This window comes from Salvia splendens, chromosome 5 (assembly GCF_004379255.2).
Source record: "Salvia splendens isolate huo1 chromosome 5, SspV2, whole genome shotgun sequence".
NCBI lineage: Eukaryota > Viridiplantae > Streptophyta > Magnoliopsida > Lamiales > Lamiaceae > Salvia > Salvia splendens.
Genome location: NC_056036.1, coordinates 39,183,648 through 39,200,062, shown reverse-complemented (window position 1 = coordinate 39,200,062; position 16,415 = coordinate 39,183,648). Strand labels below are relative to the sequence as shown.

The window sequence follows — 16,415 nt, the reverse complement described above, 5'->3', positions numbered from 1 at the left end:
CCATCATAAATTCCACAGTTCATGGAAGGATTATTTTCCAAAAGATAGAATGAAATTAGATGCGAACCATGTGATGATGTGATCTCAGAGTATGTATAGGGATATAAAGATAAATAGCTGTAGTGACTGGAAAGGAAGGAAGCATCACCAAATATTTAAAGATATATATCCCTAGCTAACAAATGTTTGGTGTATTACATGAAAATAAAGGCTTCAGCAACCTGCTACTGAGGGTTGGTCCCTACATGGTTTAGGGATTAAACAATCCAAACAAACCCCATGTTCTGTCTCTTTGTCACTTCACTTCTTTCTTATCACTCACACATTCTAGTATATAATCAGTATTTTTATTGTTGGGATTTACGCACACAAGGCTTTCACACACTCAAACAGATCACACACACACTCACTGTTGTATGAGATCACACAATGCAGAAAACACACACTCACACTTTGAGTATTGAAGATGATAATCTTGGAGAGAAAACTGGAAAACTCTTTATTGATTAAACTCTCTACTCTAAACTACATACACGGTGAGCTATTTAAAGCTCCATAATCATGTAGCAACTGCTACTAACTAACTACAAGAAGAATCAAGAAAGCAAAAAGAATAACCGCTACATCTCAGCTAACTAACTGCTGCTCCAACGGCTAGTTCGGCTAGGTTGCTTCTACCTTCTCGGTTCAAGACCGAACTCCTTCTTCGGCTCAATACCAAACTCCTTCCTCGGCTTACAACCGAACTCCTTCTCGGCTTACAACCGAACTCTTCCTTCTCGGCTCGGCTTACAACCGAACTCTTCCTGCTCGGCTCATTCCAGCTCAACGCCGAGCTTCCTTACCGAGCTTCCATACCGAGCTTCTTTACCGCTGAGCTTACCGACTTCTGCCTTCTTCTTCTTCTCGGCTAGTTCCAGGCTAGTCCCAGCTCGGTAAGCCGAGCTTACCGAACTCCTTTCTAGCCGAGCTTCTTCCAACTGAAATGAGCACTCCATTATTACAATTCTCCACCTGAGGGCTCATCTCAGTTCTTGCACAAACATTGATCCATTTCTTGCAATGGTCAAACTTGTCTCTACCTAGAGACTTCGTTAGCATGTCAGCCGGATTGTGCAAGGTGTTAATCTTAATCACCTTCACTCTCCCCTTTTCAATCTCATCTCTAATGAAATGCAACTTTATGTCTATGTGCTTGCTCCTTTCATGAAAACCCGGATGTTTAGCCAAGCACATAGCTGAGCTGCTGTCACAATGAATCACCATTGTCTTTTGGTCAAAACCAAAGTCAGAAATCACTCCCTGAATCCAAAAACTCTCCTGTACAGCTGCAGTGAGAGCTATATACTCTGATTCTGTTGTTGAGAGAGCAACAACACTTTGCAACCCTGACTTCCAGCTGATTACAGTTCCAAACATGGTGAAAAGATAACCTGTTTGGGACTTTCTGTTGTCCAGGTTTGCAGCATAGTCTGCATCACAATAGCCCTGCACAACCTTCTCAGATTCACCTTCCCAGCCATTGAACACAATCCCCCAGTCCTTAGTTGACTTCATGTACCTCAATATCCACTTAAGAGCATTCCAATGCTCCTTCCCCGGGTCTGCCATGTATCTGCTAGTCACTGAGATAGCATGAGCCAAATCTGGTCTTGTACAAATCATAGTGTACATTACACTTCCAACCACACTAGCATAAGGGATAGCCTCCATCTCACCAGCCTCTTGCTTAGTTTTAGGGGCTTGTTCCTTTGATAGCTTAAAACTCTGGGACAGAGGAGTTGATGCAGCTTTTGCATTTTCCATTTTGAATCTCTGCAACACTTTCTCAATATAATCAGTTTGCAGCATCCACAGCTTCTTGCAGCCTCTATCTCTCTGAATATGTATGCCTAGGATCTTCCTTGACTCTCCTAGATCCTTCATTTCAAAGCTTGACTTCAGATCTTGTTTAACTTTCTGAATTTCTGTCATAGAAGGCCCTGCAAGTAGCATATCATCCACATAGAGTAATAGGTAGGCAATGGGAGTCTTGCCTGCCTTCTTGATGTAGATGCAATCATCATATTCTGACTTGGAGAAGCCAATCTTCTTCATCTGTGCATCAAACTTCTTATTCCACTGTCTAGGACTTTGCTTAAGTCCATAAAGACTTTTCTGTAACAGGCACACCTTGCCTTCTTCTCCAATCTTCACATAGCCTTCTGGCTGTTCCATGAAGATAGTTTCCTCTAGATCTCCATTGAGGAAGGCTGTCTTCACATCAAGCTGTTGTAGCTCCCAGTCAAGCTGATTCACCACAGCCAATAGAATCCTAATCGAAGTGTGCTTCACAACAGGTGCAAACACTTCATTGAAATCGATTCCCTCCTGCTGTGTAAAGCCTCTAGCCACCAGCCTTGCCTTGAACCTGATTCTGTCTTTATCAGTGGTTTCTACCTTCTTTTTAAACAACCACTTGCAACTGATCAGCTTCCTCTCCTTTCCATCTGTATTCAGCTTGGATTTGTCCACCAAAATCCATGTTTTGTTCTTGAGTAAAGACTCTATTTCCTCATTCATGGCTTCAATCCATCTTTCTCTATCTTTACTCTGCATAGCTTCTTTATATGTGAGTGGATCTGCACCATCAATTCCTTCAGCTGCACACAGAGCATAATACACAACATCAGAGAACTTTGTTGGTGGCCTTGTTTCTCTTCTAACTCTGTCCCTTGCAAGCTGATAGTCCCTGATAGAGTCTGATATAGACTCACTAGCCTGGTTGCCCTGAGTTGGAGCCTCTTCTTTATCTGAATCAGACTCACTCCCTGAGTCAATAACTCCACCTGCTCCTAGGCCAACCCCCACAGGCTCCACCTTGAAGAAATCACCCTCATCTTCATTGGAGTCCGGCTTATCTTTCAGGAATGGCATCTGATCCTCCAAGAACACCACATCCCTACTCACCAAGACCTTCTGCTTACCGGGCTCAATACACCAGAGCCTATACCCCTTAACACCTCTCTGATACCCCAGCAAGATACATTTCAGAGCCCTAGCTTCAAGCTTACTTTGCCTAGCATGAGCATAGGCTGCACACCCAAACACCTTGTATTTTGAGTAGTCACTGTGAGCTCCATACCACATGTAATCAGGAGTTTCAGATTTCAGGGCAGTAGATGGGCATTTATTGATGAGATAGGCTGCTGTATACACAACCTCACCCCAGAATCTGCTGCTCAAACCAGACCCAAGAAGTAGGCACCTCACCCTCTCTAGGATTGTCCTATTCATCCTCTCCACAACACCATTTTGCTGAGGATTACCAGGAACAGTCCGGTGCCTCTTCATACCCTTCTCTTTACAAAACAGATCAAACTCAGCAGACAAGAACTCTAGGCCATTGTCTGTCCTTAAGCATTTAACACTTCTACCCTTCTCTAGCTCAACCTCCTTACACCATATCTTGAACTTTGTGAGTGTTTCAGATTTTTCTTTAAGAATATATACCCACAACTTCCTTGTATAGTCATCAATGATAGCTAGATAATACTTTCCTCCACCAATTGAACACACCGGTGAAGGCCCCCAAAGATCACTATGTATGTAGTCTAAAGGGGCTGTAGAAGAGTGAATACCTGTAGGATAGGGTGCCTTCTTAGCCTTTCCAAGTATACATTGCTCACAGGGGTCCATCTTGTTGAAATCTCCAGAGATCAGACCCTTCTTGATGAGTTCTTTCAAGCTTCCTTCGGCTGGGTGGCCCAATCTCTTGTGCCATAGCATTATGGAATCATCTGACACTGCATTGCTTTCTCCATCAACAGCCTTAGCCTTCAGATAATAGAGAATATGCTCTCTGTCAGCCTCCATCATTACTGCATCTCCAGATTTCACAAACAATTTTCCTTGACTCATCAATATGGTGAACCCTTTCTGTTCCAGCATTCCCAATGAGATGAGGTTCCTCTTTACTTCTGGAATATACCTCACCCCAGTTAGGATCTTTATAGAGCCATCTTGTAGGCTTAGCTTTACCTTCCCTATTCCTTTGATCTGACAAATGTGGTTATTACCAAGAACAACCGTACCCGATGCTTCTTGAAGATCATGAAACCAGCTTCTATTGGGGCACATATGGAAGCTGCACCCCGAGTCCATAATCCACCTATGACTGACCCCACTATCACTGATATTCATGAGTTGAGCCGGGGGATCAGCACTCTCCACACAATCAGATTGATTGTGTCCCTCTGAGGCCATCTTTCTCTTCCATGCATGACAATCTTTCTTTAAATGTCCAGGTTTCTTGCACCAATAGCAAGCTCTGGTTTCCTTCTGAGCATCTGAACTTGAGGGTTTAGGGCCCTCAAACTTCTTCTTGAAGTTCTGCTTCTTGAACTTCTTCACATTCAAGGCCTCTGCAGCTTGAGCATTGGAGCTTGCAGAGCCTCTGTTGGCTGTCTTCTGGAGTTCTTTGGCCATCAAGGCTGAATAGACTTCTGCATAGGTGATAGGTTTATCTCTTCCATAGATAATTGCATCACTTAGCTGGTCATACGAGCTAGGTAAGGCATTCAATGTGAGAATGGCCTTATCCTCATCTGAGATCTTGACATCAACAGATCCCAGGTCATCAATGATCTTGTTGAACTCCTCTAGCTGCTCAATGATGGACCTATCTCCAGAAAAACTATAGGCATACAGCCTCTTCTTGAGATACAGCCGGTTAGCCAAGGATTTGGCCAAGTAAACTTCATCTAACTTGTCCAAGATCTCCACCGCAGTCTTGGCTTCTTGAACTTCCCTCAAGACCTTATCTCCAAGGCACAGAATCACTGCAGAATGTGCCTTGAGCTGCATCTCCTCCATCTTTGCCTGAGCTTTTTCATCAAGCACTGGAGCCTTTCCTTTCTCATCTGGTTTTGCAAGAACTGCCGCCAAGCCTTGTTGAATTAAGATCGCCTTCATCTTCATCTTCCACAGGCCATAATCATTCTTGCCTGTGAACTTCTCTGCATCAAGCCTTGCTGCCATCTCTGAAACCGTTTGATCCTCTGCAAATCAGCTTCAATATCCCTTTCCCACAGACGGCGCCACTTGTTGGGATTTACGCACACAAGGCTTTCACACACTCAAACAGATCACACACACACTCACTGTTGTATGAGATCACACAATGCAGAAAACACACACTCACACTTTGAGTATTGAAGATGATAATCTTGGAGAGAAAACTGGAAAACTCTTTATTGATTAAACTCTCTACTCTAAACTACATACACGGTGAGCTATTTAAAGCTCCATAATCATGTAGCAACTGCTACTAACTAACTACAAGAAGAATCAAGAAAGCAAGAAGAATAACCGCTACATCTCAGCTAACTAACTGCTGCTCCAACGGCTAGTTCGGCTAGGTTGCTTCTACCTTCTCGGTTCAAGACCGAACTCCTTCTTCGGCTCAATACCGAACTCCTTCCTCGGCTTACAACCGAACTCCTTCTCGGCTTACAACCGAACTCTTCCTTCTCGGCTCGGCTTACAACCGAACTCTTCCTGCTCGGCTCATTCCAGCTCAACGCCGAGCTTCCTTACCGAGCTTCCATACCGAGCTTCTTTACCGCTGAGCTTACCGACTTCTGCCTTCTTCTTCTTCTCGGCTAGTTCCAGGCTAGTCCCAGCTCGGTAAGCCGAGCTTACCGAACTCCTTTCTAGCCGAGCTTCTTCCAACTGAAATGAGCACTCCATTATTACATTTATAGTTACCTTTTTTTTGTATTTTTCATTGTAATACCTCAAAAACTATTATTACTATATCTGAATTTAAAAATTATATAAAATGAAAGCTTGATTTATTATTTCTCTCTTTTAGTTAAGTTTAAGGAGATAAATACAAGAACGCTTGGGCTTTGATTTAATTTTCACATAATTCTAATTAAATTGATGTTAGGAAAATAATTTATGATGCATGCATTACTAGAATGTTTAGAAAAAAAAATTTAAAGAAGAAATAACAGTTCTATATTATTTGGATATCTCTCCAGCTGGAATTAGGTTGAAACATATATTAGAAATAAAAGTATAACGCTATAATGTATTACTATTAGAAAATTTTAGGATTTGATCTAGATAATAAATTGTAGTAGTATGAAGTTAAAGAAGCCATGTTTCATTGGAGAGAACATATATGAATTGAAATTGTTTTCTTTCCATTTTGTTGGGTTATATACTTAGATTCATTTTATAGGTATAACCGTATAGAGACCGAAGGAGGGATTGGTGGAGACGTTTTAGCTTTATTTATTTATTTAGTACTACTATTTATTATGAAATGATTTTTCCCTTTCCTCATTTTTAGTCCTCCACGTTTGCCCTCATTACCGTATTTAAACAAATTCCACATTTTTAGTGTCCTTTGTTGGTTTCTTTTCATTCTCTTTTGCTTATTTTATTATTTCATGTATTATAGTACGGAGTATCATTTTGCTACATATACATAGGTAGGTTTATTTACTAGGAACTCAAGTTACTTTTTTTAATTCAAACTAACACAAAATTGTAGATTGAAGGTTTTCATGGCCTTTCACTTACATTAATCCTAATATTTGGGCTTGTCGACCGTGTTTGCGTTTTGGGTTGTAACCTAAAGTCATTTACATTTTACACCATGATTTATAAATAGCTAACAACACATTTATTCACGATGAACTCAAAAAGAAAATTACTTTATCAGTCCCATAAAAATAGACTATTTACAAATGACATAAATTTTAGTGTATGGTTAGTAAAGTATAAAAATAAGAGAAAAATTAGTTAAAATTATTAATAGATAATGGGGCCCAAAAATAATACATATAAGAGAATGAGAAAAAAAGTTTTCGTAATGGATATAGACTATTTATATGAAATTGATAAAAAGAAACTAGTCTACTTTTATAGATGGAGGGGTATAAGTTATTGCAAAACAAAACTAAAGAATAATTAAAGAGTATTATCAAATTGTAATAATTATGCTGACGCGTTTTCAGGATGAGTCAAATATAATTGAAAGTTGATTGGAAATTTAAGCTTTTAACCAAAAGTAAGGTGTCCGCTTTATGGCCATAATTTTGTAAAAAAAATCTAAAATGGAATGATGGAGTTTACGAAAAGTAAATAATAGTACTCGTAAGCATCTTTTAAGGTCTCTCTAGTCATTATCGGGCTTTTTTATTTAGCAATAATAGTTATTTAAACTTCGAAGTTTCATTAAATTCTGATTTATTCCATGAACTTTAAAATTAGAATATTGAATTATGAAATTTTAATTTTTCTCAATTATCTCATTCACACAAAATTCATCTTTTAACAAATATTTAAACCGATGTGTTTCATTAAAATACATATTAGTATTCTTTTTTTTTCATTTCTCTTTTTATTTTATTGGAATATTGTCATTTTAACATCATAAAAAGATGATATTTTGTGTATGGTTGAGACAATTAAGAAAAATTGAAATTTCTTGATTTAATTGTCAATTTCGAAATTTAAGGAATAGACCAAAACTAGACCAAACTTCGTGAATTTAAATAGTTACTATCCATTTTATTTACTTTAAGAATAAATTTTAAAACAAAAAAAAATGTATTCTTCCGTAATAATTTTAAAGGAGGTAACGTATATAGTAAATTAAATTCATAAATAAAATATAGTAGAGCCCAACAACACAAAAGAGAGTAAGCAAAGGGACAAAAGAGGTTTAATTGCTTTATAAGGATTTTATAGTGGTTACAACATGAAATCAGCTATCCACCACTAGGAAATAAAGATACCTATTATCCAAGTAATTTTCAAGATGGCGTGATGAACTGAAACATTTTACATTTTTGAGGAAAAAGTAATTGCACAAATTACTTTTTTTCATGCATGTTGAACATATTATTTATATATGTATGGAAATGCTGAAGAATAGTTAGTAAAGTAAAGGCTTAATAACTTAGTAATATGCATATTTAATAGTACTAGTACTAGTATTACAGCTCCAACCTCAACGTCTGATCTACTAAAATTATAAATATTAGTGGAGTCCTAAATTGATCACAAATTGAAAGGAATAGTCCATTAATTATATACTATAATATTAGGAGTCCGTTAATTATAATTTATGACCGAAAAGTTCTAAGCAAATTAAAATTTTAACTTAATAAGCAACCAACCCAACTAAGGCTGATTCAAAATATAATGGGTTAATTCTAGGTGTATCTATTGTTTACTCTTTAATAAAAAGAAAAAAATGGATAAAATAGTGTTAATTGAAAGTGAGACCTATATAATTAATAGTGTGATGAAATTTCACTATTAACATACACAATAACTAATTATAGTGGACAAATCAAATGAGACATAAGACTATTTATTGTGAACGGTAGAAGTACATATCAATTAACTTTGAGACAAAGGAACGAAGTATAAAAGATAAAAGTACATTAAAATATAATCTTTTATTTGAACCGTGTACAAAAAAGTTAGATGACAAACAAAATTGTTAATTTTTTAGCATGGACGTAGTTTTAATTTTAAGGTATCAAAATGCAAGTTTCACAAAGTTGAGGTGTCGAAGTAGAGCTTATATGCCCTACGAATTTACGATTGAAGATTGAGATGAGCATGAAAAGGCCAATTCACCAACCAAATTCATTCGAAATGCCCCCACATACTAATTAATTCCCAAAAAATACTTCACTTTTTTGTTTTTTTGTTTTTTAATTTTCGGTGGCACATGGGTTACGCAAGGCACTAGAACTTTCAACAAACATACAATTTTCAACGATTTGTGGTGTCACGCTTTTATTAGCCATCTCAAATAATACTACTATAACTTATCCTAATAAAACAAATGGAATTATATGATTCCAAGTTCCAATAGAAAGAATGATAGCAATAACATGAAGTTGTGTAACATCGAGATTTTACCATAGCCTATCTATAATGAGCATTGTAGTTGACTATGATTTAAAACCATTGAAATTAAATTAAATTAAATTAAATTAAATTAAATTAAATTAAATTAAATTAAATTAAATTAAATTAAATTAAATTAAATTAAAGAATATATGGTCAAATAAGAAAAAACAAATTCTTTGCCGAAACAATTATTTTGTAGAAGATAAATTAAAAGTTCGATAAAGAAAATGTGTCGGTTTGCTCTGATTAATTGTATTCCATGTCCAGTCTCACGCTCTTTTTTTGGGGATTCCAATATTCCATATTCCCTTTTGAATGTGGCTACTACAATTTTTTTTATCAATTAGTAAATCATAACACATTCAACACCATTCCCATTCTATTTAGTTTACTCGAAATTTATAAGTTTACTTCAAAAACCTACTAAAGTTTGGATTAGCCTACAATTATAATAAGGCTAACTCAAAACTTCATGATATGATGTAATTAGTATCTTTTGCTATTACTCTATTATTCCGTTTATTTGAAAATCATATAAAATAAAATTAATCCTACCATTTATATTTTATGTATATATGTAATAGATTTTTATTGATATATAATAGTAATTAATAAATAAGCTAGAATATTCAAGTTTATTATGAAAATTATGGTGAACTCTATAACAGCTTTAAGATTTAGCAAAATTTGTTCATATTTCATTCTAACTGACAATGAAGCGCAACTTAGTTGGTAAGACGCTTCTTATCCAATCAATAAGTTAGTGATTTGAATCACCACAAGGATACACATGGAATTAAATTAATATTGATCATCTTCTTAAAGTGGAAAACATTTATCAAATACTATTGGATATCAAATTTATTTTATTTTTATAGTAATTGTATTTAATCATGTTGGAATTTTATATAAATATGTATTTAATCATGTTGAAATTTGAATAATGCAAGTTAATGTTAGAGGGTATGAGGAGTGGACGCTCGTTGTGAAAGTTGTAGTCTGACGCAAAAAGAGGAGAATAATGACGTGATAGAAAGTTATTGTGCCCCTAATTTTACTTTATCCCTAGTCTACTTATTTCTACTACACATACAGTGCACGAGATAAAATAAGCATTGGACATACAAATTTAACATTATCAATAACTGTACTATAGTTTTAATATTCTATTCACCATTATATTCCGAACTAAAACATGTTATTGGGCAATGTAGTTGCTCAATACTTAAATGCTTAAGTTGATATTTGTAGAAATTTTTGTTAGAGAAATTAATGAGTCTCTATTTTATGTTATCTCATTATTTATTGTCTCAAATCCATCGGAGAGAAGTTCAGATTTGAGTAGAATTGATACGAGCTCTCTCTCTGTCTCCATGAGTTCTCTCTCAGAATTAAATTGAATTAAATTAAATTAAATTAAATTAAATTAAATTAAATTAAATTAAATTAAATTAAATTAAATTAAATTAAATTAAATTAAATTAAATTATGTTGGCCTCGCTATGGGAGACCAACTTAAAAGTGATATTGTTTACTTATTTCACTCATTAATGTTTTGGGAGAAATTTGAAAGAGTAATTTGAAGTTGCACATTAATTAAATCTAGCATAAAAACAATTTTCATGTAATGAATCTAACTCAGATTAGAATTCCTGAAATTTACTAAGTTGTCTTATTAAATTTTTTTATCGAAGACAAACATTAATCAAAGCACTAAAACAAGTAAACAACCATATTTGATTTTCACAAATTCCTTTTTCCAGAGAGAGAAAAAGAGGGGTTTCACAGTACACAAGCTTTTGCTTGGGGGCAGGAGTCTCTTTTTTCACATTTTTCCTCACTCGTTTCCCTAATCCTCTCTCTCCCCTCTCTTTCTCTCAAGCAATCTGCTTTATTTCCATTTTCTTTACTTGTGTTCAAACATTTTCTTGAGGTGGGGTCGATTGATTTATTGACATTGCCTCACTGCAAATACCCTCACTTGATTTTGCTTCTTGAAAAGTTTTAACTATTTAGGTGCCTCTTTTTTCTATCCCCTCTCCCTCTTTTTTGCTGTTTAGAATTACTGATTCTCTTGCAATAATGACACTTCCTTAACAGATATACACCACTCTCATCACACCTTTCCTCTGTTACAGCTTCTTATTCATCTTTTTTCCCTACTTAATTACTTCTAGCTACTCTTAGCTCAAAGAGGTGGGTGCCTTTTTGTTGTGAGGTTTTCCCTTTACTTACATTTCTAGCTTCTGGGTGCTTCCTAGAAACAATTTTTTAATTATTTTGCAACACTCTTGAAGGTTATTTTGATCTGCACTATTTACAGATTTGGGGCTTTTGCATTTGCTGTTTTTTGTTAAATTTGTATTAACCCCTTTTTCTGCTTGTATTCATGATTAGAAGAAGCAAGAAATGGCAGGAGGAGGTCCACCGAAGGCCGACGAGCCGGCGCCGCACCCGCCCAAAGATCAGCTTCCTAAAGTTTCTTACTGCATTACAAGTCCACCCCCATGGCGTCAGTATCTGATTAATTTGCTATTTTTGTCATCTTCTTAGCACCATCTGTTTTTAAATTTAGTATGGTTGGTTGGGGACTTGCTGTAGCCCTATTGTAAGAAATGTTTGTGTTTTGATTGAGTCCTTTTCTTATACTTTATGCCTGTGTATATTCTTTAAGTCTATTGTTTTCTGGGTTTTGGTAGAAAGTGTTTGTAGAATATAACGTGGAACCAGTTGCTCCAACACTTATTATATCTGCTTCTGTGTTGATTGATTCTTGTGTGGTCAACTAGCATAAAATAAATTCTGATTCTGTGATTCCTTTCCTTTACAAAAAAAATACATTAGCTTACTTTTTCGAGATGCTTAAGTTCTTACTTTACCCTTTCATATTCCTTAATACTGATTCTCTTGCAATTATATAAGTATATCTATATATTTGTTGTGGTGGGATCTTATTCATTTTCCTTACAGATGTTTGTACTTACTAGTTGGTATACTGCCATATTAAATATCTTCCTTTAAAAATTTGAAGTTCAGAGTGCTTTTATGGCTGTGCAGCTTGTGCTGCATCTCACATGCAGTTCACTGTTGATGGTGACTTATGCTATTCTTGATTGTGTACTCTGCAACTTGTCTGGCACTTTTGGTGTTATTCTGGTTACACAGGGGTGTAGGATACACCACACCCTAATTAATTTGGCATAAGATTGTCTAATATCTCGAAGATGATCATCATTTATGATGTAATATCAGTACGAAATAACTTATATTCCTGCAACTACCTGGTGTATTTTCTGTGCATGAACTGATGGGTATGGGCTGCAAAATTTTCTGACACTGTGTGGTTGATGTTTTTTAGCGGAGGCGATCCTTCTTGGGTTCCAACATTATCTGGTGATGCTTGGCACGACGGTCATTATACCGAGTGTCCTGGTTCCCCAAATGGGTGGAGGAAATGTGAGGCGTTTTTATGATTATAGCCAGTTATACTTACTGCATTACGGTTCTGTTTGAAATCTGGATATATTCGGCTTCTGTCAGGAGGAGAAAGCAAAAGTTATTCAGACGCTACTGTTCGTTGCGGGGTTGAATACGCTGTTGCAAACGTGGTTTGGCACCAGATTACCTGTTGTAATTGGAGGTTCATACACCTTCGTCGCACCCACAATCTCTATTATCCTGTCTGGTAGATGGGATGACCCTGATCCTGTATCGGTTCGTTTTCTTGATTCTGTTTCTGTTGTACCTTTTGATCTTCTGAAGATGCATTGACTACTGAGTCTTGTGTTCTAGCAGCTAATGCCATGCAAATTTCTTTTTTACTTCTAGCAGTATTTTTCCTAATGTGTAGTTAACACTAACTGGACATGCAGAGATTCAAGAAGGTCATGCGGGCAACACAAGGTGCACTTATTGTTGCTTCAACCATTCAAATCGTGCTAGGTTTCAGTGGTCTATGGCGTAATGTTGCAAGGTGCATTCCTTTATCATATATTCTGCATGGTTTGTCCATGGTTGAAGTGTTTAATATCAACTTATAGTCGAAGCACCTGTCTGCTTGGCTGGAATTCTTCAAGACCATGTCCATTTTTAATTCAGTCCATATGCCCTTTTCTTATCTCCTTTTGTGGGACATGATTTCTTTTTCTTCCTTTTTGGTGTTGGGAAAATGAGGTTCTTGTACAAGTTAATAACACTAAATTTACTTTCACCACATGGAAGATTATCCTCAGCTGAACTGTTGTATATGGAATTTTCATTGACATCAAAAAATTATTTCTAACTGGCACTAACTTGAATCTGTTAAGTTAATATAGTAGTCCATGCTTACCCTGTAATTTAATTGTGCTAATGTTTTATTTGTTACTGAACCATTACTTTATTATTAATCTGTACCAGATTTCTGAGTCCACTCTCATCTGTTCCTCTGGTTGCTCTTGCTGGCTTTGGGCTCTACGAGTTTGGTTTTCCTGGGGTGCGTGCAATTCCGTGCACATTCTCTCTCTTTCACACACACACAAAGCTGATTTTCCTCTTATTCAAAGATGCTCTAATAGTGCTTGCATCCAGTGCTATGTGATATATCCCCTTTTCAGTCTTGAATTTGATATTTTTCCTTGGTTTACTTAGGTTGCCAAATGCGTTGAGATTGGGCTGCCAATGCTCATTGTTATAGTTGTCTTTTCTCAGGTAAAGTTTGAAAGACCAGTTAATTTTGTTGTCCACATACACTTATTGCACTAATCTTTATGCTCTCTGGTATAATCAATCTTATTGTTCATGCAGTATTTGGTTCACTTCGTCAAACCAGGAAAGGATATCCTTGACCGCTTTGCCGTTTTGTTCTCGGTGGTAATTGTGTGGATTTATGCCCATCTACTTACCGTAGGGGGGGCTTATAATGGAAAATCACCGAAGACCCAGACAAGTTGCAGAACTGATCGTGCAGGACTTATTGATGCTGCTCCATGGTAAGCCAGTGGTTCTGCTTGGATATAATGCCTTCCTATTACATTTGGGAAAAAGGGTGAAAAGAGGGTGGCCGGCGAACGAGATACAGAGAAGAGAGGAGAGGTGAAAAGAGAAGTTGGGAAAAAGTAATGGACATTGATAAATAGAAAGAGACCCTTCCAAGAATACATAGAAATAGACACCCAAGCTCGTATTGTTAACTGATAAATTGATATTTTCCTGTCTTCCATCTCACCTTTAAAAATAGTAAATACATCTCAGTCCATATGCCCTTTTCTTATCTCCGAGTACGATTTTAGTGGCAACACGTGGTCAAATGATAACTTTATTCCAGAGTTTCTAATTGAATGAGTTTAGGGGATGTCTTTATGATTATGAAAGCAGCTACATGAGAGTATTAATTAATTATTAGCTAAGTGTAGCAATGTGCATATCACTATCTTGGGCTTGCACATGCAGGATAAGAGTTCCTTATCCTTTCCAGTGGGGAGCTCCGTCATTTGATGCTGGTGAAGCCTTTGCCATGATGATGGCTGCTTTTGTTGCTCTTGTAGAGGTTTGTTTTTGGCCCGATTCACTCTTGTTTCTGTGTGTTACTTTCTTTCAGATTATGTGGGTTGGAGATCCCTATATGTTGGAATATATGCTATAAATTTTTTGCCTACATGTGAAGTTGTCTTTTACTGATTTTGTGACTACAATCTTTGTGTTTAGATAACTTCATGTTTACAATGTTAAATGCAGTCAACTGGTGGCTTCATTGCTGCAGCCAGATATGCCAGTGCAACTGCTACCCCCCCATCGATTCTAAGCCGTGGTGTTGGCTGGCAGGTATATGGCATCTTACTGTCAACTCCTTGGACACATGTTTCTCTTAATAAAATCTTGCTTTTGTGTGTGAATCAGTGTGTGTGTGTGAGAGAGAGAGAGAGAGAGAGAGAGAGTTTAGTGTCAAATTACTTCTACTGACCACTCTTATCTAGAAACAATATTTTCCTTTTTTCTACAGGGTATTGCTATCTTGTTATCTGGGGTATTTGGAACCGGCAATGGATCATCCGTATCTATGTAAGAATCGGTTATTCGATCTATGCATCTGTTTTTTTTAATCTTAATTGATTTAGCCTTAACAGTTTACTGCTTCTCTCTATTTCTATGTAGTGAGAATGCTGGCCTATTAGCACTGACACGTGTTGGGAGTCGAAGAGTAGTGCAGATATCTGCTGGATTCATGATTTTCTTTTCTGTTCTTGGTAAAAATACTTCTTATTGGTCGTGATGAATCTCAACTCTTCCCCATGTCAATCTAGACCTTACTCAAATCTTTTCTTCTCAGGGAAATTCGGAGCAGTCTTCGCTTCAATTCCAGCACCTATTGTGGCTGCTCTGTACTGCCTCTTCTTCGCATACGTTGGTGCGTACACTCCATCGAGTTCATTCTCTTATATTTAATCTATGAGATAACTTTGATTTCGACTATAAAATCAACACAGGTGCGGTTGGTGTGAGTTTCCTCCAGTTCTGCAACCTCAACAGTTTCCGGACAAAATTCATCTTAGGCTTCTCTATCTTCCTGGGCTTCTCGATCCCCCAATACTTCAACGAGTACACAGCTATACAGGGATTCGGCCCCGTTCACACCTCAGGCAGATGGGTATCAGCTTCACTTAAAACTTATCTTTTTAGAACAGGCTGCTTACATCTATGGGCATTTCCCTCATTTTGACTGATCCTTTTTTTCAGTTCAACGACATTATCAACGTGCCCTTCTCATCTGAAGCTTTCGTGGCGGGCATACTGGCGTACTTCCTGGACAACACCCTGCACAGGGACCACGAGGTAAGGAAAGACAGGGGCAAGCACTGGTGGGACAAGTTCCGCTCTTACAAGACCGACATGAGAAGTGAGGAATTCTACTCCCTTCCCTTCAAATTGAACAAGTATTTCCCGTCTGTGTAAGTTCCTCTGCGCGATTGGAATCTGTGGCGATCTGTCGTTAAGGTAAGTGCCCCTATGACTATACCACTGGTTTTCTTTGTCTTATGCCTTTTGTAACCTAGTAATAGAGAAGATGAAATAGCATGACATTTTGAAAGATGCCTTAGATTATTTATTTGTATGTTTTTTTGTCTCTTTTTGGTGTAAATTTATTGGTTATATATGAAGTAGCACGATGCAGGAGAACTAGAATCGTTATAATTTAGCAGGAGATGATATAATCATATAATGGATGGGTTGAGCATTTTCCAGATTTAACTTTCATAAACTGCTCCTTTGAATAGAGTTCATGATGATAATTATTTCTACATTAGTATAATGTTTGTTTTGAGTTTTTATTCATATTCAACATTATTGAATCAAGCATGTCAAAATGGATAAATAATTTATCAAAAAGAAGATTAAAGCTTGTGTAGTGGAGAGCCTATTTATTCGACCTAAAGATCAATTGACTGGTATTTTGACACAGACAATAAATTCAAGTAGTTATGCAGAAATTTTTGGCAAGTTAGCAACTCTTT

The 16,415-nt window shown here is 36.7% G+C and overlaps 1 protein-coding gene across 6 annotated transcripts; it reads left to right on the top strand.

The window, feature by feature from the left end:
• Positions 1 to 10,755: 10,755 nt before the first annotated feature.
• LOC121805875 (nucleobase-ascorbate transporter 6-like) lies at positions 10,756 to 16,138 on the top strand. Of its 6 annotated transcripts, none has more exons than XM_042205908.1 (16): positions 10,756 to 10,941; positions 11,064 to 11,121; positions 11,326 to 11,437; positions 12,284 to 12,381; positions 12,466 to 12,639; positions 12,798 to 12,898; positions 13,324 to 13,399; positions 13,555 to 13,614; positions 13,711 to 13,895; positions 14,356 to 14,452; positions 14,641 to 14,727; positions 14,906 to 14,964; positions 15,058 to 15,149; positions 15,233 to 15,310; positions 15,390 to 15,550; positions 15,640 to 16,138. In XM_042205908.1, exons 3-16 carry the CDS (start codon positions 11,335 to 11,337, stop codon positions 15,853 to 15,855), a joined length of 1,587 nt encoding a protein of 528 aa, XP_042061842.1. In that variant the 5' UTR covers positions 10,756 to 10,941; positions 11,064 to 11,121; positions 11,326 to 11,334; the 3' UTR covers positions 15,856 to 16,138. The 6 variants fall into 6 exon arrangements, with proteins under 6 accessions (XP_042061842.1, XP_042061840.1, XP_042061839.1 ...); XM_042205906.1 differs by having other exon boundaries at positions 11,064 to 11,222; positions 11,323 to 11,437; XM_042205905.1 differs by having other exon boundaries at positions 10,757 to 10,941; positions 11,323 to 11,437.
• The last annotated feature ends 277 nt before the right edge of the window (positions 16,139 to 16,415 follow it).

Bases quoted from the DNA above. Each gene is read 5' to 3' on its own strand.
- LOC121805875 (XM_042205908.1), top strand. From the start codon at position 11,335: ATGGCAGGAGGAGGTCCACCGAAGGCCGACGAGCCGGCGCCGCACCCG. The intron at 12,382-12,465 runs GTGAGGCGTTTT...GGCTTCTGTCAG, and splicing joins CCCAAATGGGTGGAGGAAAT to GAGGAGAAAGCAAAAGTTAT. The intron at 13,615-13,710 runs GTAAAGTTTGAA...TTGTTCATGCAG, and splicing joins TTATAGTTGTCTTTTCTCAG to TATTTGGTTCACTTCGTCAA.